General features: G+C 36.0%; 1 protein-coding gene and 1 long non-coding RNA gene across 4 annotated transcripts in view; one reads left to right on the top strand and one right to left on the bottom strand.

Moving 5' to 3' along the window:
• The window catches only part of PDE10A (phosphodiesterase 10A), a 385360-nt gene that overhangs the window by 49232 nt on the left and 314070 nt on the right, over window positions 1–22058 (bottom strand). For all 3 annotated transcript variants that reach the window (XM_071806361.1, XM_071806360.1, XM_065835230.2), the window contains 4 exons: window positions 20441–20490; window positions 6523–6663; window positions 4257–4412; window positions 1728–1778 (listed from right to left, as the gene is read on the bottom strand). In XM_071806361.1, coding sequence (XP_071662462.1) covers window positions 1728–1778; window positions 4257–4412; window positions 6523–6663; window positions 20441–20490 — 398 coding nt within the window. The remainder of the gene's footprint in view (window positions 1–1727; window positions 1779–4256; window positions 4413–6522; window positions 6664–20440; window positions 20491–22058) is intronic.
• LOC136100289 (uncharacterized) lies at window positions 2063–12047 on the top strand. Its single transcript, XR_010651171.2, has 3 exons — window positions 2063–2166; window positions 3148–3646; window positions 10518–12047. It is a non-coding gene; the product is annotated as an uncharacterized lncRNA (long non-coding RNA).

Raw genomic sequence — 22058 nt, 5'->3', positions numbered from 1 at the left:
CGGTTATGGAATCAGCTCAACTACATTTCCCTATGCAGACCCTCGTGTCTTCTCAGAATATTGTTGAATATTTTGTTTGCTTTTTTCCTCACCATGCTCTTTTACCACTTCTTTTCCAGTTTGCAAAGCAGCATGTAGGCACAACTGAAGACTTGACATCAGGCAAGCTTTAAGCTAAGTAGCAGATGATACATGTTTATCTTTGGGAGAAATCAGCATGAACATGAAAAACAGTATGCACACTGTATTTTAGAAGCAAAGTGTTAGATGAAGTAAAGTTTTGAACTATATTTTTACTTCACCTAATTGCAAACTCTGTATCTAAGGTACAATTGTATACCTGTATACTACTACAGGAAGCACTGACGTCAAAATAAGAAAAAAAGCCTCTACTGGTGGTACCTTTTAACAATAAAATACTACTCCAAACTAGTGATTTCTTTCATCTGTGCAATGCAGATATAAATAAATATGCAATATATTACAAACTACATCTAAAAGCCTTTCTCTTGCACATAATCAGGTAACTAGGTACACCTTCTTGATACACACTACTTCCTAAAGCCCAGCTGTGAGCCTGGTAGGTAAAGCCCAACATCAGTTCAAAACTCTTGCATTCTTCTCATGCAAAAACCTGGGAAGGGCAAGCCTTCTGCTTAGGAGGAGAGAAATGAAAATGACCAATGGACTAAACTTTCCTGGTTTGTTTTGTCAGGTGTGAAAGGCTTCTCAGTTAAAGAGAGAGTCATTGTTACCAGGTGAAGATAAAACATCATGCAACTGCAATTCTACTGGCACACAATATTGCACATCCGCTAATTCTGCCTAAATGTGCTCGACTAAAGGATGATCCCAAAGAAAGTCAATGACTTCCAGCACCAAGGTGGCAAATGGTAGAGTCTAGAAAAGAAAAGTGGGAAGCTTTGTGCAAGTCTTCTGCCACTTGTATGAAAGACATCTTAAAAAAAAAAAAAAGAATGTCACAAACTACTGCTTGTGAGTTGAGAGAAGACCCTATTTTAGCATATTCTGTGAGCTGATAGAATATATTTAGTTTCTGTGTTACTGTCTTCTAGTCACTGAAATAACAAAACCTATTACCAAAGCTGCTGGAGTTTGCTAGAGCAGCTTTCACTGTGTGGAGCTTTATTAGGCACCTGACCAGGGACAGCACCAAGTATCCTTAGTGGGAGTAGGTACAGGACCACAAAGCAGCTAGCAAGGACAGCTTAAAGTAGTCTGAGCAGGCAACACCTAATAATCTCCAGCTGAACACCAAAGAAGGAGGAAAGCAATCAGTTGGCCTAGTAGTTGCTTTCTTACAAGAAAAATAAAAGAAAAAACAAAACAAAACAAAAAAAAACCCACCACCACAAAAAAAACACCTCACAAAAAAAAACCCAAACACACAAAAAAATCCAATATCACAAGCAAACAAAAGCCAAACAAAACTGTAAATTGTTATCATTCTGCTTTAACAATTATTTATCTACTTTGTTAGAGCTTCTTTTTCCTTTAGTAAAAATACTGCCTGTTATTTGATCCACAGTTGCAAGTTGAGGAAAACTAGCTCAATGAACACGAAAAACGTTAACATTTTTCCAAGGTTCAGGGAAGGGGCTTGAATCAAAGTTTTAGTAGTGATTTGATCATAAAATATGTTCCTACTCATCAAGTCCTGGTAGAAGGGTTATGCAATGAAAAAATGAAAAACCACCCACACTTACTTGTACTTGATGTATTGCTACTGAAGCCCATGCAAGATTTGCTGTTGCAACCTGAAACAAAAGAGAATAATTTCCTGAGCCGAGGGCTTTAAAAATTACATTATATATATTGTTGAAAGGTATCTGCCATAGAAATAAAATATCGCATAACACCTTTCTGGGGGCTGTACCTCTTCAGTCACAGCTATTTCCAGCTGTAAACAGGCACTCTTTCTTTCACTGCCACTTTGGTGGCAGAAGAACCAGACCTGATCCCTCAGCTCAAGACTAGTGTTTTAAGTATGACAGTTTCCAGGCAACATTTCAAACAAATGTCATGTAAATGGCAGTTAACTAAGATGTGCTACCATGCACAATCTCCTGTCCTTGAAACACAGGAGTTTTATAAGAACACAGAGGACAGAAGTACAAGAGGTCTGCTGCTGCATGCTCTCCTAAGGTATTTTTTTAATTTTATATTTTTTTAGAACAGAACAAATTGTACACATTTTATGAAAACTGTTAATGGTATCCAAAGGCTTTCTGAAACCTGAAAACGAAAAGAATGCTTTAGAGCACTCAAAAAGTGACCTTAAAATACTTTTAATTTACTAATAAAATACTTATGTTTAGCAGCCACTCTTTTCGAACCAGAACATTCATGAACTTCAGTTACAGAAGGTATTTCATATAACACAAACGATTCATATTTGCACAGTATAATGTATGTCTGAGACCTATCTGGATTTTAGATTGATTAATGTAATAGGATAATTATAAAAAATAAATGTGTTACGTGTAAGCAGCAGAATTAACGAAGCCTGGTTTTGTATGAATGCCAGTTCTTTGTTCTGCGAGCACCACCATACTAATCCAGTCTCCTACCCTGATCTCTGCTTGCTGCTGAAAAAATACCAGTTGTGACAGTGAGGCTGAAGTGATGTGACTGCCCAGCTAATATACACATACGAGCATCACATGTATGCTAGGCTAATTAGGTTACTGATAAACAGAATATACAATTGACAAATATTGATGGGGTTTTATTTCCTTGAGAGGGCTAGTTTTAATATCTCTTGATTGCACATTTTTTGTTCTCTTCAAAATAAAAATTCCAGTTCAGTACAGCCAAACTGCTCCATGGTGCATCTTATACCACTATCCAGACAACAGAGCTGGCTAGAACTCATGCCATTTTGTCCTAACCTCTGTGTTCAGGTTCCCTTCCCTGGGAAAGGGCAGAGACAGAGACAAATGGTACATTCACCTTAATGCAAGAGCCATCCTAATTTCTAGATTGGACATAATAGTGATCCTCACCCAGATGTGACAGCTAAGATGCACTTCTAACACCTTTAATACAGCGACAGCCTTTGAGATATCTGCTCCATGTTAAAATTTGTTTGTACGTGGCTAACAACTCATAACTTCGTATTGACAGATGGACATGCATGGAAAACATAACTACACAGGCCTAATACAAACACATTAAACCATGCAGTACAGATAACAGTCATGGAAATACGAAGATGGTTATGAATGGAAATATCTGGATTGGGAAGCATCAGAAGGAAAAGAAAAAGCAGAGAAGAGCTTTATAAATGGCACCTAGATCATCCAGGTACCAGCACATCTACACACAGTTTCCAAGAACATCTAAGGACAGTGAGTAAATCTTGATGACTCACAGAGATGGGACAGGCTAGAGAGACAAAAGATGTCAGCTCCTAAAGGCTAAAGAAAAGGCTGACCCAAAACCAGCACATGGTTGTCAACCTAGGAAAGAAACCAGGAGACATAAGGACTCAACAGCTGGCATCCCTTGTCCTCCATGTCATTGCAAGGCATCCTGGAGACTACTTGGATATCTGTACCTCTGTGCACAATTCTTGGAAATATCACCCGGACACACGTATCTTGGTGCCTGAGAGTGTGTGGAGGTAAGAATGTGGATGCAAACACATGAAATCTCTGCTGTTCACTTTTAAAATAAAATCACTTTCCCCTCCTACGAGACCTAGCATTCAGACTTGATGTATGGTTGCTACAATGTTGCAAAATCGTGTTTAACAATGGGGCTCATTCACTGAGAAGCCACATCAAAAAAGTCAGGTGAAAAGTCAAAAAAAAAAAAAAAAAAAATCAGTCTTTCCATACTGTAAAATAAAACCTTACTTAAAAGTTAAAATTGAGACTCAGGATAACTTGGGAGTGTCCTTTTTATACAAAGTGATTTCGGTTTTCGACATTCGACTTACAGTTATATTTCATTCACCTGCTCTGCATTAACTTCTCAAACAACTGTAGGGTGAGTTTATAATCAATAGAGAAATCTTAAACCTGCTTTTCCATAAAAGAACACAAGGCAAAATTCTTGAGGTGTCCCGGTACTTGTATATGTATATGTGAATGAGTAATAATTGATGAGAACAAAAAAATCAAGTACAAACAAGGTAAGAAACACATGAGATGAGTGAGAGAATAAAGTTGGGGAGGGGCTGAAGTGGTGATCTTCGTGGGGAAGTGGGGAGAGGCTGGCTGTGAGCTCACCTCTTGGTGACTAAGACGGAAGGCTTCTTTGCCCCAGTGACGGTAAAGCTCCAGGATACCAATCAGATCACCAATTGCAGTGACAATTGGTAAACACAGAACAGATTTGATACGAGTCCCTGATTCCAGTCCAGTACCTTTGGGAAATCGCTCATCCTATAAAATGTAAACATAAACTGATAAAATGTAAATATCATAACATTAACATGAAAGATACTCTGACATTTTCTTCCCTCTCCCAGCTGATTAAATCTGCAGGAAAATTATAACACTCATAAACCCGATACCTCTTAGTATAATTTCCACACAGTATTTAAGACATCTACTAAAAAAAAAAAAAAAAAATCAATAAAAAGTCTAAGCATTAATTTACATATAGAGGTAACCTTATTAACGTAAAGTCAGAATCAGCTTTTATATTAGACCAAATTTTGGGTTCATTTTGATCATACTTTTTCCTCTACTCTCACACGCAGCAAAACCAGCACTTAATTGCTAATGCCAGTCCAGATTAAGTATAAACCCAAATAAACAACACTACACCACCACCCCCTCCCCCCAAAAAATACCCCAAAGCATTTGTAATTATGAAGTGGACTGCTCAGATTTCAGTGTTACCAAGCAGGTGGAAGTGCTTGTGAGAGAAAAAAAAAAATAAAATCGAAACCTGAAGCTAAAGCTTTAGATTACAGAGAGTTATAATTCTCAACTGACTCCTGAAGAGAAAAAGTGTTGACAAAAATTTATGCAGGAGAGAAAGAATCTTTCTGTTTCCCTTGCTTATGCATCCTGAATAAGCTGGTTCAAAAGTTACAGGAACAAATATGAAAATAACCTACCAGCTGCTATAACAGACCCAAATTCTTAAATTTTTTGTCTACATAGGTTATGTTCAAGGCTTTATAGCTTCAGTTCCCCATGTATGAAAATTCACAAAGACCTGAGATACCACTAGGGTGTTACTGTTAGCAAGGCAGTAACTAGTCTATGTCAAGTGTGAGAGACCCATTCTGTCGCATCAATCCTTCAATACTTGATTCCTACCAGATGTTCCCTGCCGGCTGTGATTAGGCAAGACAGACACTCCTTCAAGGCTGATCAAAATCTCTCCTTTCTCAAAGAAAACAGCAAGTAATCTCTACCTTAATTACTAAGATGACAATCAATTTGAATGGCTGGGAACAAATGACAGACAAAAAGAGAGTGGGAAGCACTTTGCAACAGGAGCCTCCTGATTTTACTTTTTAATTCTGCCCTCAAAAGAAAAAAAGTAAGGCCTAGCAAGACTACCTGCAAGTGTTTCCTTTCACTGCTGAGACTCTCCTAAAATCCCTGGAAGGCAAACCATGTCCCCAAAATCCAACTCCCTGTTCATTCAACAATTTGCTGATACTGTAAACCAACAAAAAAGTCCAAAACTCTTCCATACTCACTCTTCCTGATTTTATTATGAATGTAAAATCAAATCATACAACCCTCATATACAAGGATATAATGATCTTGATTGGAAATTACCAGTGACAATTTAATCCCTACATGCGACTGAAAAAAACTAACAACATATACAATCTTTATAGATTATGTATAGAATCTTACATAACAATGTAACTGACTGTTACCACAGAGAAAGCAACTTCTGCCTTATGTTTTTGAGGGTTTTTTAAGTCTACTCACATTAGGCATTTAGCAATTTGTTTATAGCCTGTGTTTGCCCAAGAAAGGTCATGCATTTACTAACAAATATTTTTTTAAAAATAGAGACAGCAATGTCCAATTTTAGCCACAATATCTAAAGATTGTTATCCTGGACAGAGCTCAAAAGAACAGAAAACACTGAAAAGAGAATTTAAACTTCCCTGATGCTCTCATAACCAGATGATCAGAAAGTGTTCTCATATAGTACAGTTTAAATGCTAGTCTGATACAATTGCATAGATGCAACTCCAGAATGAAGTTTTTTACAAAATTAAAAAGTACACACATGCAGAGTGCCAAGAATTATCAGAATACCACCTTAGGGTTTTCTGAATCCTTTTATGGGCAAAGGCCTGTATTTTGGTATCAGTTACATTAGTGTGCCTTTGATGTAGGTCTACTGATGTTGTAAGTATTCTAGCTTTACACTAATGTAAGCAGAGATCAAAGTCCTGGCTAATAACCCAAATTCTGACTGACATTCTTGTCAGCTCAATATACATTTCAGCACCAAAATACTCATTCTAAGAACATGCTGTAAGCATCTCATTAAAAAGAGAAAGCTTTTTACCCCCAGAATATCTTCTACTAACACCGTTTTTCTGGATCTGGCTACATAAGCAGATACTGTAGTGCCATGTGCGATGGGCCCTGCAGGAATGAGCCGCGGTTGTCCTTCTTTAGCTCCTGGTGGTGTAAATACACACAGACTCTAGTTAGAAGGAAGAAAACAAAAAGAAAGGAATTAGAAAGTGTGGTTACTTTTACAGAGTTGCTCTGCTACCTATGGAATGCAAAGGCTTGAATAAAATAGATAATAAACGAGAAACACAGCTTTTGTGCTTTTGTCAGTGAGAAGTAGTTGGATAAACTCCACTTAACTGTTTTGAAATCTTACGAAACTCACATCTAAAGTCACCATTCAGAAAGTAGATAACTCTTCTGCTAATTTTTTGTTTTCTAGGATGCACTTTTTTATTTCAATAAAAAATGCTCGAAAAGCAGACATAATCTTTTAATTTCTTGTTTATCTCATCCCAAGGAATGCTAATTTAAAAATTATCCTAACAATATATTTCCAGAAATGCAAGTGACTGCATTTGTTCCCTGTAGAAGAAGAAACATCTGTCTTACTTGCCACCTAAAACTCTGATTTGTTGCAAAGTCAAGCATGACAACATTAACTTCATGAAACTCATCCAGAAACATCTGATAATTGTTCTACAACAAAAATATTAAACAGGTTAATGCCACTGGAATGAATGGGCTTGCAAATATTATTTTACAAAATGAAAATTTAACACACATATAAAGAGGCTGAAACCACAAACCCTTCTGTATGTCAAATACCCTTCAAATATAAAATTTCCTCCATTTGAGGGTGAAAAATAAACTTTACGGAACAGTAGAGTGCTGGAAAACAATGTCCTTATCACAGTCTCTTTAAAATTTTCCTTACTTTTCCCTTTGGATAACTCGAAAAGAAGCAGTCTGTCAGCAACAACCGATTTGAAAGTCACAAAACCACAAAAAAACCCTGTTTTCAATGCAATCAGAAGACAGTTCATTTTACAAGCAAATAGTTTCATCTGTTTCATTTTTCTACCTTTGTCTCATTACGTTCACCAACTTGTGTCTCCTAACGCCTCAGAATCAGACTCTCAAAATTCTAAAGCATTTATCACCGTCACACCCTAGTCAGCATAGCAGAGCTATTACTATTTAAACAAAGGAAATTTAGGTACATGATGAATAGATGACATGGTAAAGGTTACACAGTGTTAGAACAGCAGGGATCAAATCTCTGTTTGCAAGACGTCAGCTTAATGTCTAATCTCTTGAGCTATACCTCCTTATACATTTGCAATATTAACAGAATCAAAGTACCATCTCAGAAGACTCACCTTCTGCTAGCAAATTGTGTTTTCTTATTCACTATAATCAGTGATCCAGTTTATTTCACTGACAAATATGTAAGAACAGGAATATATATAGATAGCTCTACTGCTAAATAACTCTATGATTTTAAATTATGAACTTGAAGCATAAAAACTAAGATGAAATATTTTAAGCAAAGAACCTTTCTAGCAATAGATTTATTTTTTTTCTAATTTACCTATATAGTGCCACAGATAGATGGTAGTGCCACAACACAATATATTACTAACGTTCCTGGTAAGAACAGCCCTGTGTTGTACCAGTCCTTTGTATTGGTTTTGCTTTCATTAGGGCTGTTACAAGGGTCAGTCATTCAGAATTTGACAGCATTGTTGGTTATGATAATTAATATTAGATGTAACTAATCTGTCTCCTACATTCATAAAGGCTTCTGTAATAGCAGGTAAAAGCAGGTGCACAGGTACTCTAGATTCCAGTAGCTCAGAACACAGCATTGCCTTGAAAGACTGAACAACGATCTTTTAGTTTGTTCAAATAAGATTTCAGCTTAGGTTTAGCAGTAAGCAAGGAGCCTTATACTGGAGTTCTTATTATTTAAATATTATGCCATTATATGCATAATTAATTCCCTTACCAAAAAAAAAAAAAAGTCTAAAAAAAAAATCTATGAGCCTGACTCATTAAAGAAATTAAGAGAAATCCAGGCAACTATGAAATCAACGTCATTTCTCTTATTTCACTCTGCTAGACCTCTGAGGTCAGTACCACTATAGCATCTGAGTACCTCACGATCTCTTACTATGCATGATTACAGTTCCCCTGTATGCTGGGTGGTGATGCCATTCTCATTTTATATATAGAAAATACAATAAAAATTTTGTATTGATACCCTTATTTTAGCTGAGGCTCCAGTTACTATTTGAGTACATTCACAGCTCACCACATAATCAATGCCTTGCACTATGTCTTAGTGCTAGAGCAAATGGATCACAAGACAAAGAAAACTCAAGTGTGAAAGAAAAGAGACAGACTTCAGAGATCGATAGTTACCAATCTGGGCCCTGTGAGATCAGGTAAATTACTCAATAGGAGCCGTTTTCTAGCACTGAATATTAAAGGTACAATTTGCATGTGAAAATTCATCATCTACTGTCAGCTGTAGAAAAAGAAGTGATGATATGAAACATATTCTCTCTGAATTAATATTCCTTTATTCTGCAAACATGTGAGGCACATCCTAAAACATACTGAACAATTGCCAAAAGAACACACTGAAATGTTCAGAAACAGAAGATGAAGGAGATGCACCATAATGCACCGTATGTAGGTACTCCTGTAGCGATGAAAGTACCTTATCTGTAATGGATTAACAGTGTTGTGGAAGAGGAAAGTTGGACTTCATGCTGAGGCGTCAGCAGTCCAATGGTTAGGGTGTTTAGTGAGTTCAAAAGAAAAACACTCCAGATTCTGACAAACCCAGTAACTGAGTATTTGTCTTGGTCATGGGCAGAAAGTCAGGCAGTCTCAAAAAGTTCAGCAAGACAAGGAAGAGCTTTCCAATCAGTTATTCATTTGCTAATATTGTGATACAGATGAGAATTAAACGATCTTAAAAGAGAAAATAGAGTTGCCACATAGTATTTTGGCTCTGACAAGTATTTTCAGCATATTTATTTCATACATCTTGTGCAGTCAGAAGGAAAGATACTTCTTCTATGGAGTAGTTCTACTGAACGTGCATGGAATTTGCCTCATTTTGACGCCTTACATTGCGGTATAAGTGCACGAAATCTTGAAATTTTCCTTTTTTTCCAATCCCAAACCTCAACCTTATTCTTCAAACCCATTTACACTCACAGCTTCTTTAAAGAGTGGCCTTTAGCAGTGAAAGACACTGGAAAAGCCAGAATGTTTATTTTCCATACTAAATTACAAGAATGTGCTACAAAAAGCAGCACACAAAAAACCCTCAAACAACAAAATCCATTAAATCAGCACATTAGACCTGCCAGAACAAAACTGTTCAATTTATCAGAAGAAAAAACTCCATTTATTCTTACTTTCTCATAATCTAATCAAATAAAGATACATATAACTCTTAAATGAAAACTTAGTTTCACAGTTACTTGCCTTCATAAGGTTCAGTTTCATAATTTTACATGCACTTAAACAGAATGAAAAAGAACACTTTACATAACAGAAGCTAGGAAAAGTTTTAGGATATAAAATACATACAAATACTGAAATACATATCTTTACAAATGTTTGACCTGCTACACTACACAGTTATAGGAAAAAAGTACTAATGCAGCAGGAACAGTAACACTACAACATTTTCAATACTGAAAAGGTGTTTCATATTGCAGAGTGTTGTAAAATACAGGAGATGAAACACAATGTTTAAGGTCTGAATTACATAGTTGAAGTAGTGGGATGAGTCAAATTAAATTAACAGGACACTGGAGATCAAAGCTGATCTCCAAAGATTAACATTTTTATTCACATCATTTTTCTTAAGACCTATCTGTTTTTTATGCCAAGAGAGCAATGTGTAACACTTAGCAAAGTAACTGTTATTTAAAAATACATATATAAAATGTCCTTTTCCACACTGGTCTGAGTCATGCCTATAATGAAATCTAACACAATTTCTTTTCTCATGAACAGCTTCTCAACGTGAAACACAAGAAAGAAAGACAAAACGAAAAGGCTGCTTTCACCAGAAAATAAAGAACTCACTGCTTCCACACTACATATTTTTCTGTAGAAAAGGCATCCACTGGATCTGCGGTGGGCAAAACCAACACCATGAAGTTCTGCCAGCAAAAGCCGCTTTCAAAAGCACCGTCTCTCCTTTGTCCTTGTGTAACAATCAGCTTAGCTGGTAAACCCCTCTGCTGCTACTACTATAAAGCACTGCTGCGAACAGGCAGCCCTACACTGGGAAAAGTTTGTGAGCATCTTTTACTTTCAGTGTTAAAAAGACTTTTGCAGGAACAATCCTCTCCTGCTTCTGATGGGAAACTGCAAACCCCACTACTAAGCAGTCAGTGCTCAAAAAATGCTTGAAATTACCCAGCAGGTTCTAAATTTGCCACTGGTCCTCCTGACCCTGTAGAGGTAGGAAAGTATGACTGTGCAAGGACAGACCTCCACCCAGACCTCAAACAACAACCCTTGACCTCTAAGGCCATGGAACAATTGATAGTCTTATCCTGACCACGCAGTGCTAATAAAAAGAAAGGAAAATTTTCTCATGACCATATAAGCTGCAATTACTCCATAAGCTTCTCTAATACCATTCCGCATCGACTTTTTACATACACCTAATAAAGTTTCATGATTGTTGATACATTCCATATAAGGTCAATTTAAATCTGAATGAGTTTATACATTTATCACCAAAAAAAGGATGTGGAAATGTCTTGAGTTTTGTTGGAGTTCTGTTAACAAAGCTTTTAAATCTTAGAAGCCATCAATGGCAAGGTCAGTCAAACAAAATGCAGTAAGAACAAAAAAGCTGTGCCCTGGTCTGCTACAGCATGCTACTGAAATAATCTCTGAGGCATCCCACAGACACGGCTTTAGGGGAAACTTTAATCACCAGTGCCAAAAAACACCAGGTTTTTCACATAAGTCATCCAGCTCACATTTTATTTTACAAATATTTTCTTACGCAAAAGGCAAAGTACTGTAGTAATAATAAAATCTGGGGCTCACCTACTCTCTTCTAACTATGAATCACTCCAGCACTCTTTTAACCTGCAAATACACATTCAAATCATGCTTCACCAGCTCAAAGGCTAATTAGAAATGTTACTATGCAGACATCACATATATTGTATGCAGCTTCACAAATGAGTGAAGAAATTGATAGCTTAGGCCCTATCAAATTACTTTCAATTCTTTACTGAGTTTGAATATTTTACTGCAAAAATGTACTGACAGTTTCCATTTCTGTTAGCCATGCTGAACTGTGATTAATAATCAAAATAAGGAACCAGTGGACTTTCAATCACCACTTAAAGAATATATAGAGTCAATTAAAAAAGAAATATGAGAAAATAAAGTCCTGTAATTACTCAAATACTATACTGACAACTCACAATGCAGGCAGGATGCCTGTGCACTTCTCACAGTATCTTTTGCTGCTATAAGCACTTGTCAGTGAGACTGTAAGTCATTATCAGATAAACACAGAGAGCTCTTTACTGACAGTGCCATGTCACTGTCTCTCTCCTGGCAAAAGTTAAGTAATAATAGTGCAGACACAGCATTAGATATCCCTACCGCTGACACGGCAGATGGCAACCAAGACAGGACAGTCACTCTGTGTTTGATATCATGATGGACCTCTTTCTTTCAATGTAGTTAGGCAGGAGAAAACTAGAGTCTGACAGCAGAAATCTCCTACACCTTGTTAGAACCTCAGAGCATACAAGGTACCTTCTTTCACGCCTTCTGTGACAGGTTGTTCCAGCTGGGCCCAAAATCTTCAAAATTATTCCTTACCTCCTAGTTTAATATCTTAATTAACTGTGATAAAGTCTCCAACTGAAAAAAACCTTCCATTCATTTGGACTGATGTTATAGTGGGGCTTGGAATCCACTAACTGCCTTATAATGACCACAGAGAACAAGAGATGCTTAAAAAAAAAAACAATCAAACAAACAAAAAAACCCCAACAAACTGAAACAAAACAAAGTCCAAAAGAAATGAAAACCATAAAAAAGGTTCAACCACTGATGAACACAGACAGACAAAACAAAATTCACTTCTACATATTTCATAGGCACTTTAGGTATAAAGTTATATATTGTAGTCTCTAATGTCCTTTTAAAATGCTAATACATTAACAAGTCTTCCAGTCTACAGGAATGTAGAATGATGTACACCATAATCAGTGCTTGAGGGATAACACTGTGACAGCATTCTCAATTCACAACTAAATACAGCAAATGTGGCTTTCAGATACATAACAAAACTAGTATATATGCAATAATCCATAATATCATGGCTTTAGGTGCTCTTTTCTTGGTGTCATTCACACAGTCTGTTGAAATTATTAAGTAATTTATCTTGAACCCTTTTTACTGTGGCTGGAAAAAACCCTCATTTGTAACAGCTAAGAGCACGCGCATGAAGAATTACTGATGTTCATCTTGTCGTGCTGTCATACCTTGGCCCCACAGTTGGTTTTTCTAGTGAAAACCTAATGCTTGACAGAGGAAGCAGATTAAAATCCCAGTAAAATAAAAGATGAGGAGCAGCAGCTGAAGTCTCATAACACAATACCATTATCACCTTCTGACAGATATTCTTATAGTGATGAGAAAGTACCTACAGTTTTTAGATGCTTTCAGTCTTCGGTTCTTCTGATGAAGACATTAACTACAGGTGTAATAAATGGTATTTTTCTAGTGGCTGTTGGGTGTGTAGCCTGTGGGAATCTGGCAAAACACCAAGTCCCAACCCACAAAGGCCATAAACCATTCAACTCACTAAAGTTTGCCAGGGCTGAATTTGAACAGCAAACATGTATTGCTCACCATTTCAGAAACTGCTCAGTTGTTTCTTCTTTTTTTTTCATAATACTCATCATAACTAAGCAAACACCAATCAGACTGATTTTTCTAAAATTTATTTGCAGAATAGATGTCAGAATGAGGGTTAAAGTACACATGTGATGAGCATTCAAATAACAAACTGGTTTGGTGGTAAGGGTGACTGGATCCTGATCTAGTTTCTTCCACAGCAAATTTTGCTGACAAAACTGATCCTAAATACTCTTAATGGAAAATAATTTAATATTCAACTGAAATTAAATGAAAGCATTAATACTAAAGCATTGTTATTCGACTTGACTCTTGGAAAAAACAAAACAAAAAACACATTAAAGAAAAATAGGGATTAACCAAGTTGATATTAAGTAGGCTTAATGGGTTTTACTGCTCACACATGCTTCTGTTCAGTAACAGTAATAGATTTTTACTCTTGGTAAAGGATGTAGCAACCTACATGTATGATCACACAGCCTAACAATAAAGTCAGATAGGTATAAAGGCTGTGACCTAAGTCTAGGTTTTTACAGGAATAAAATTCATCACAATAAGTAAACATGACCAAGAAAACCAAACAAACAGAACTAATTTGGAAAGTATGCACAGGCAACAGCCTTGGATTTGTCAACAGGTTAAGCTGAAGTAGTAGCCTAATACTACCATGCTAAAATACTAAAGAGCTATATGAAATTTTGTTCTGTGTTTAAACACAAGTGCAGCAATCCTACTACATGAAACACAATGGGGTAAAAGACGAAAAATACAAACCAACAACAACAACAACAAAACAAAACAAAAAACCCCAAAACAAAAAAAAACAAAAACAAAACATGAACCAAAACAAACCCTCAAACAACAAAAAATAAACAAAAATCCAAACTAAAACAAACAAAACCCCATCACCCAACAAAACAGCAACTACCTCCACTGCTTATAAAAAATGTCTGATTTCCTTCTTGATAACTGACAGTGTAATCGGCAGGACATCTACATTTTTAAACTAGATAGTATGTACAAATGTTGGATACTTGGGAAATACAGATGATATATGCTGTAAAACAACTAGTGGCTGTGGGGACTTTTTTTGATGTTTTCATCCTTCTGAATGGTATAAATTTCTAACTGCACTTATTCCTGGAAATTTTCCAATTGATTTACACAACTTAAAAGCACCACAAGAGTTATACCAGTTCATTGACACAGAAAACTAAGTTGACATTCCTTTCCTCCATCCCTTCCATTTCAAGGCACAGCCAGCTAAGCTTTTTTCTGAAAGATGTTTGCCCAGACAGTTCTCAGAGACCTCCATGGATGAGGATACCTAAGCTTTCATAAGCAACACACTCTTTCAATGCAGCCACCACTGGGGAAGCTTTCTTCATGCCAGTTCAAGCCCACAGCTGCTTGCCCCACACAATGCAGGTGTGGGGATGATTCCCTCCCTCTTTGCCTTGTCCAGGCATATCTTCACCCCTCAGATTTCTTTTCTTTTGACCAAACAATACCAGTTCTTTTGTTTGCTGACCATTCTCCCTGCTCTCTCCTGCACTCACTTCAGTTCCTCCATATATTTTTTTTAAATGCACAGTGCTTAAACCAGACATATTATTCCACCTGAGACCTTAAGGGTGGACAGAAGAATGGCAAGACTACTTTACATGAAGGCTAGTTTTCTGCTTCTGTGTTTTTTGTTTTTTGTTTTTTTTTTTTTTTCTCCAGAAATGATATTGCTAACTCATGTTTACCTTCAAATTCCCTGTAAACCCCACAATCCTTGTCAGTCATCAACTACCCTATACACAAAGAGGCAATCTATGGAGAGCCAAGCACTTGTGCTCACTGAATCACTGTCCAGTTCCTTCAGACCATTTTACCAAGATCATTTTGAATTCCAATTTATCCCTACAAACACAGCTGTAGTCCTTCCCAATTTCCTGTAATATGCAAATTTAATAAGCTTATTTTCTTCCTTCACCCATGCATTAATAAAGATACCGCACAAAACCATGTTAAGATCCAGGATAAATCCTGAAGATTCGTGCAAAATACCCTCCCATTTTGATAGCGAAGCAGAAGCAACTAGTCTCTGTCTAATTTTCTAACGGGGCCTGCATTCTACGTATAGTATATTCATCACGACCATATACCACAAGTCCATTTACCTGAATATTACAGGAAACAAGACCAAAATTTCACTATAATATATCTTGATGGTTATTTACCTAATTTCTTTCATTTTGAAAATTTCTCGACTCAAACACTGTAACTCACCAACAGCTTTCCCTCTCTGCTGAGTATTCAGTGGCAAATATGAAAGTAACATTTCTTCCATTTTATGTAGAAAAATAGTATACGATGTTAGAATTGATTCAAGGATAGAGAGTAAAATTTTCTGTACTGTCTTGCAGCTAAAAGGGTTTCACCTGGAAACATGCTTAAAAGACTCAAATCTCAGAAATGTCAACACATTCAAAATAGCGTACATTAGCCTGGCACAAATTTGAATCACCCATCCGATATACTCACTAGGTGGCACTGCACATCAAGCTGCAGCAGTTTTTCTACAGGACCAGAAAGTCTACAATAGCTTAATAACACACCCCCTGAAGCACAGAGTATGTACACATATTTGTGGTCTCACATAATTATTTCTTACAATAAAGCTATTGGCAACTTCAATCTGAAGCAAGGATGATCTGTTCGTCAACACGATTTGCAGTTTCAGAAACTAAGTAACACTCACAAGACCTAGTAAAAGCTACTTTAAGTGTATGCCTATTAAATTTGAAGTCATACATCTTTACGTAGGAATCACAATGTAATCATGAGGTGAATTACTCACACAAATCAGGACTATAAACAAGAAGCTTCTGAAGAATCAGATAATACAATAATACATTAGAAACTGTAGCTGTGATAAGTATTTTAGAAATATCGCATTGTAAATATGTCAGCTTATGGGCTTAAATCTATGCCCAGCTAGCATGGTACTTAGCCACATCGATTTACACAAACACACCATCCAGTATGAGGATTTCAGTAAATCTTTTAAGTCATGTTTGAAGAGGATATACAATTAAGGTCATAACAGGAGAATTATGAACTATATATTCGTCCCCATAAAGAATAAAATAGAAAACTGAAACAAAGCCCTTGCCTTGAGAGTTGTGAAACATTCCTGTTTGATTTGGAAGGGTTTCTGGTCTTCAAACATATAGTATTTGCAAAATGGCTGTTATGTACCTTAAGAATAAATAATTTTATTTGCATAACTGCATTAACCCACGGACAAGGAGAATTTCTTAGATGTCTGTTCAGACCATTTGACCCTGATGAGGAAGCTATCTTGTTGCTAGTAGCTGTGCATCTTGCAATACATTCTACCATACATATAGCAAATGCAAAACCAGATTCTGATACACAGGGCAACTTCATAGGGGAGCAAAGACTTAAGCATGTGAGTAGTACTTCCCTGCTTGGGGCAATCATTTGAAAAACAGAATCATACTATCAAAACACACTTAGTGAGTAGTGTGATGAGTGCTCGTTCTCCCAAGTAGTCCGAATAACCAGAACGTTGCTAAAGTAACTGAACTGGCCACACTCATCTGGTGCTAATTTTGAAAAATACTTGCATAAAGAAATGCACTGCAACCTGCAACTGGTGCAGTATCTTCCATATCAAGCCCATTCACTCAAGTACAGATCCTGAAAGCAATTGACCTGACCTGTCTGCCAGAAGTTACCTTGTCCTTATGCTGTTACCCAACTCTGATACAAGTCAATATATAGTCTTGTATACTTCAATAGAGAGGAAGAAGATAAGGCCATTAAGAAACTTTATATATGGACAGATATTTTACCAGACTTTATATATGGACAGACATTTTACCAAACTAATTTGTGCTGTTAAACACCACGGGAATTTTTTCTAAAACCAGGTGCTCCTTTAAAGGCCAGCATCTCATTTATGTTTTGCAAAAAGAAAAGGGCAAGCTAATGTAGAGCTTTTCATCACACTGAACAAATTTGCTTTCAGTTCTAACATAATTCTCATGTAAGGGAAGTGCTGCCCATATTAAAAATTGCATCAAAGAAAGATTTACAATAAATTCTTAGTAACTCACAAAAAAAAAAAAAATTGCAATAGTATGGCAGTTCTCTCAGCTTAAAGAAATAACAGCACACAGTATGCAGTGATCATTTGCTGGCTTTCATTTTGTAAATATTTAGAATTTCTGTAAAAGGAAGTTACCTTTTATCCTAATCAGAAACTCACTATTTAATCTAGGCTAAAGGTAGTTATGGAAATTGCATGTTGCAAAAATGTTCCTTAGCTGAGATTAACACGCGTCAAGATTCTCAAATCTGAATTTCTTCAAACAGGCACAAGTGTACACATACAAATTTACAGTGAGAGCTGAAATGGAGTTAATGCTTTTGCTTCAGTTTTGATCCAAAGATCCCTTACGAAATATAGTCAGAACACACATCACTAAACATTACCAAACCATTTGGGAGAAAGTAGATATCTACTTATCAACAGGATTGCATCCATTCTTACACAATCCCCTCCCAATACCTAATTCTCAAAAAGACATGGACACACATTCCAGAAAAGCTATATCAGTGACAAATAATTTCCTTGAAAGCATGGTGGAAACAACTGTTACGTCAGGTCTAGTTCTGAAACATGAGATTGCCAACTGGATAAACACCAGCAGATTTATGTATATTTCTCAAGCTAACAACCAAACAGACAAATGTTAAAATTGGGGGAGGGGGGGTGAAGCTGATTTTGCGAATCTTAAGTCAAAAAGCAAGCATCAAAAAACTAAGCCACAAAAACTAGGAGGTCTCTTCAACTTGCGGCCATGGGTGTTCAGCAACTATTTTGTCTAGGCCTAAGACAGGGGGTCTATCATTTTTGAAACTTCGCCATAAAGAATGACTTCCTTTCTGCCATTTATATCATGCAGAATGTTTTTGTTCCCATTTTTAAAAGATGTTTAAAAAAAACAAATAAAAATACACTGCCAGTATTTGCTGGTCAATGGTTAATCTCACTTGGACACATCCTTTAAATTAAATACTCAAGAGAGAAAGATGTCCAAATTAACTTTCAATGACAATTTCTTACAAAAAGTAGGCTAATGCACTACTACATAGTTACAAGACTAAAAACATGGGTCTGGCCCAAAGCCCACTAATGTGAATGGAAAATCTCACACTAACTTCAAAGGACTTGGGATCAGTCCCTATAATAACTCCATGAAGAACATTCCATTTTGGGAGATGCTGGTACACAGCAGTGGATAATAAAGTCAATGTGTGTTTTTAGTTGTTGGAGACTTTTTCAGGAAAGAGTTATATTGGGAAGCAAAAGAGATTCAACTGCATAATAGGCTATTAAAAAAAAAAAAATTAAAAAAAAAGAAGTAGAAGGTCATAAAGTACCCAGGCCCTCAAGGTATCAGGAGACTAGGAAGAACCCTAAATTATGCCATGCTAAATCTAATAGGAAAACCCTCACCACAGTAAGGATTCTCTAGGTCTCAAGCTGTAAAGTTAATTTTACTGTAATCTTTTATAAAGCATTTAGAGATGAGCATGCTCAGCTGCTGTGCAGTTACTGCCACTGAAGCAGCCACCGTTCTGCAGTCAGAATGTTTGGTGGCATTTCCTGCAAAGCTCCTGCCTTTGGCAGCAGGAGAAAGCTCTTCAGCCACCATTTGCATCACCCCCGCCCCACAAGACAGTGGACTCCACCACCTACCAATGTGAACCAAAGGTTGCATTCACAAAGGATGAACAACACATTACTTAAATTACACTCCTCAGTGAAAAGGTTAATTAAAAACATTTGCTGTTTACATACTTACAGAATTCATTCAGAACAGACCCAATTTCTGAATAATAAAATCATTTATGTTTATTATATGAAACAGTAATTAAATGAAAAGGAAATACAAAACCCACTTCCATTTCTTCTAGGATATTTCTGTATGGGCCTTCTTCCACATCCTTCAAATTAGACACTATCTTTTTGAATAAGTAAAAAGTTTTCTCAAGCAAGGCTCAAGTCACCTGCAGGCTTGTACATCTTTAGTCTGGTTTCCATTATTTCAAACATGTATTTTTTTCCCTTTTTCTGAATGTAATCATTTCAAAAAATGCAAAGGAAATTCACTAATGGACTACACAAAAATAAACTATTAAAACTGGCTGTGTAAAGTAAGGAAACACAACCAGTAAGAAAAATATCTTCCTCGCTAGTAATTTTTCAGTAAGAAAAGTTTCATTTGTTTCTTGAACCAATAAAAGACATAACATTTCTGACAAATTGTGATCCTTCTTAGTAGCCATCTGAAGTAACTACAGTTACTTTGCATAATGGTAACTGTGCAAGTTAATCTGGGTAGAAAAAAAGTAGTGTGCTCTAAATGCCAAATAACAAAATAGCAAATACTGGACTCACTCAAATTATTACACTAGAAACTAATTCCATTCATAAATTCTAAATGTATAATTTATTTTATGCTAATTAAAATCTACATCTGAAATTTACATTATCTCACTACCAAGTTGCAGCTGGCGATTAAGAAAAGCCCTGGTAACATTGAAAAAAAAAAATCAAAGAGATAACTAGATAAAAAGAGGAGGCTATGCTGAGAGTAAATCCAAGTTAAGTTTTCTGTTTATAAAAGACAATTAACAATGAGGATAAATTGCAAGTCAAGTTGCTACAGTCAGAGAAACAACAGTAATACACTGCCAAATCTTAAAAAAAAAAAGAAAAAAAAAAAAAAAGACCAAGGTTCTAAGTACAGGAAACATTTTTTTTCATTACCAGCATGTTCAAAAAAATTATATTTTACAGAAATAAAGGTAACATAATGCTAATATTCAGCACTCAGGTAATATTTCCTGCTAAATGACATACAAAATAAAATCAAAATATCATTGCCAAACGGAAAATGCATTTCTAACTGTACAGAAAAATCAGCATCTTAATCTAGTATACTTACATTATTGCATTCTCCCAGGAAATATAGTGCAAATCCATCAGCTTTTGTAGCTGCCAAAGCAATAATAAAAGAAGTAATTGTACTCGCAGGAGGAAAATCCAACTCACACAAGATCTCTAAGGTGAAACCACAGATTCAACTCCTCTTAGGACAAACACCTAAAATTCTACAGGTGAGGGTCTGTTGCTGTGTCCCTTGAAACTTCCCAGACTCTATTAAGTTAGAGGTACAAGGCAATTCTTGTTCTCCCCATTTTTATTAAATACATTCTAAAAGATAAACAGAAACAACCTCTTCATACACCTTATTCTTATTCCAAGGCCAAATGTCTAAATTCAAATCAATTCATATGACAGTATAGAAGTAACACAACAAGTGTTAACAATGTAATCTGCCAAATAGCATCCTAATTTCTATGAGTAAAATAAATACTATTCATAGATGGTAAGCTATATTTGTCCTTGCCTTAAGATAGAAAATTATGGGGAAGTAGAATGCTGCAAATATCACCATAAAAATGTGTTTCAAAACAAACTGTTTCTATTTCCACAATGAAAACACTGACACACATCACTAAGTTTATTTTGTCAGATTTCTGCCAGATGCAGATCCTTGTATGAAACAGGGCAAAATTTCTTAAAACTCTCTTAATACAAAAGTTTAAAGTCAACCAACCATCACAACTCACTGCTAAAATAAAAACTCTCAAAATCAGAAGAGGACAGAGCAATGTTTTATACCATGCTTTATGCAATAGACTGTGATACTTCAAGTGCAAGTCTGTATGTCTTTCCAACAGTGAATAAACATTCTAACCAGTAAATGTACATATCTAATAGCCAGGTTTTATGAATGAACACAAGAATCCATTTAGTTTGTCTGATAAAATCATTTGGCTTTCTGCATTTCTTTTTCAAAAGAAAAAAAAATCCTACTGTGTAGTTACTTGCTTATAGTCAACTGTGTAACACCAGTGAGAGTTCTGGGCATGGTAATTTGCATTCTGTTCTTAAATACTGTTCTACAAAAGAAAAAAATACGTAAGAGATAAGCAGACCTCATCTCCTATAGCTTCTCACTTGCTGTGTATTAACAAAATCCAGTTTGATTTGCTGTGAGCTGGACATCAATATCCAAATAACCACTTAAGCAAAATCCGTAGACGGAAGTGGTCCTTTTAAAACACCATGTATATAAACCAGAACTATTACTCATCATTACAAAATGACAAAGTAGCAGAGATTCTAAAACCTTTCTAAAGAGCTGACTGAAATCTATACTGAATGGAGGTAGTGATACTTCGTATTGAAGTCTGAGTACATCCACTCTGGCTAAAAAGCAGCCAAATTACACTCATAGTGTATTTGGAATTTTTTATGTTTATTTTTTTAACCTTTGTTAATGTATAGTACTTTCCTGCCACAAAAGACACCTACATCAGATAGAAAAAAAACGGTTTAACAACTGAATGTAATTTGAGATCACACAAAAGGTATACCTTCTTTCAGTAATATCTCAGTTTTGTTTCAAAAGGACTTCAAGCATGCAGTGATATTACTGATAGATTTTTTTTTTTTTACTTTCAATATTTACATTGTAACACCATCATAACTAGAAT

Source organism: Patagioenas fasciata, chromosome 3 (genome assembly GCF_037038585.1).
Source record: "Patagioenas fasciata isolate bPatFas1 chromosome 3, bPatFas1.hap1, whole genome shotgun sequence".
Taxonomy (NCBI): domain Eukaryota; kingdom Metazoa; phylum Chordata; class Aves; order Columbiformes; family Columbidae; genus Patagioenas; species Patagioenas fasciata.
This window is presented reverse-complemented; position numbering and strand designations above follow the sequence as displayed.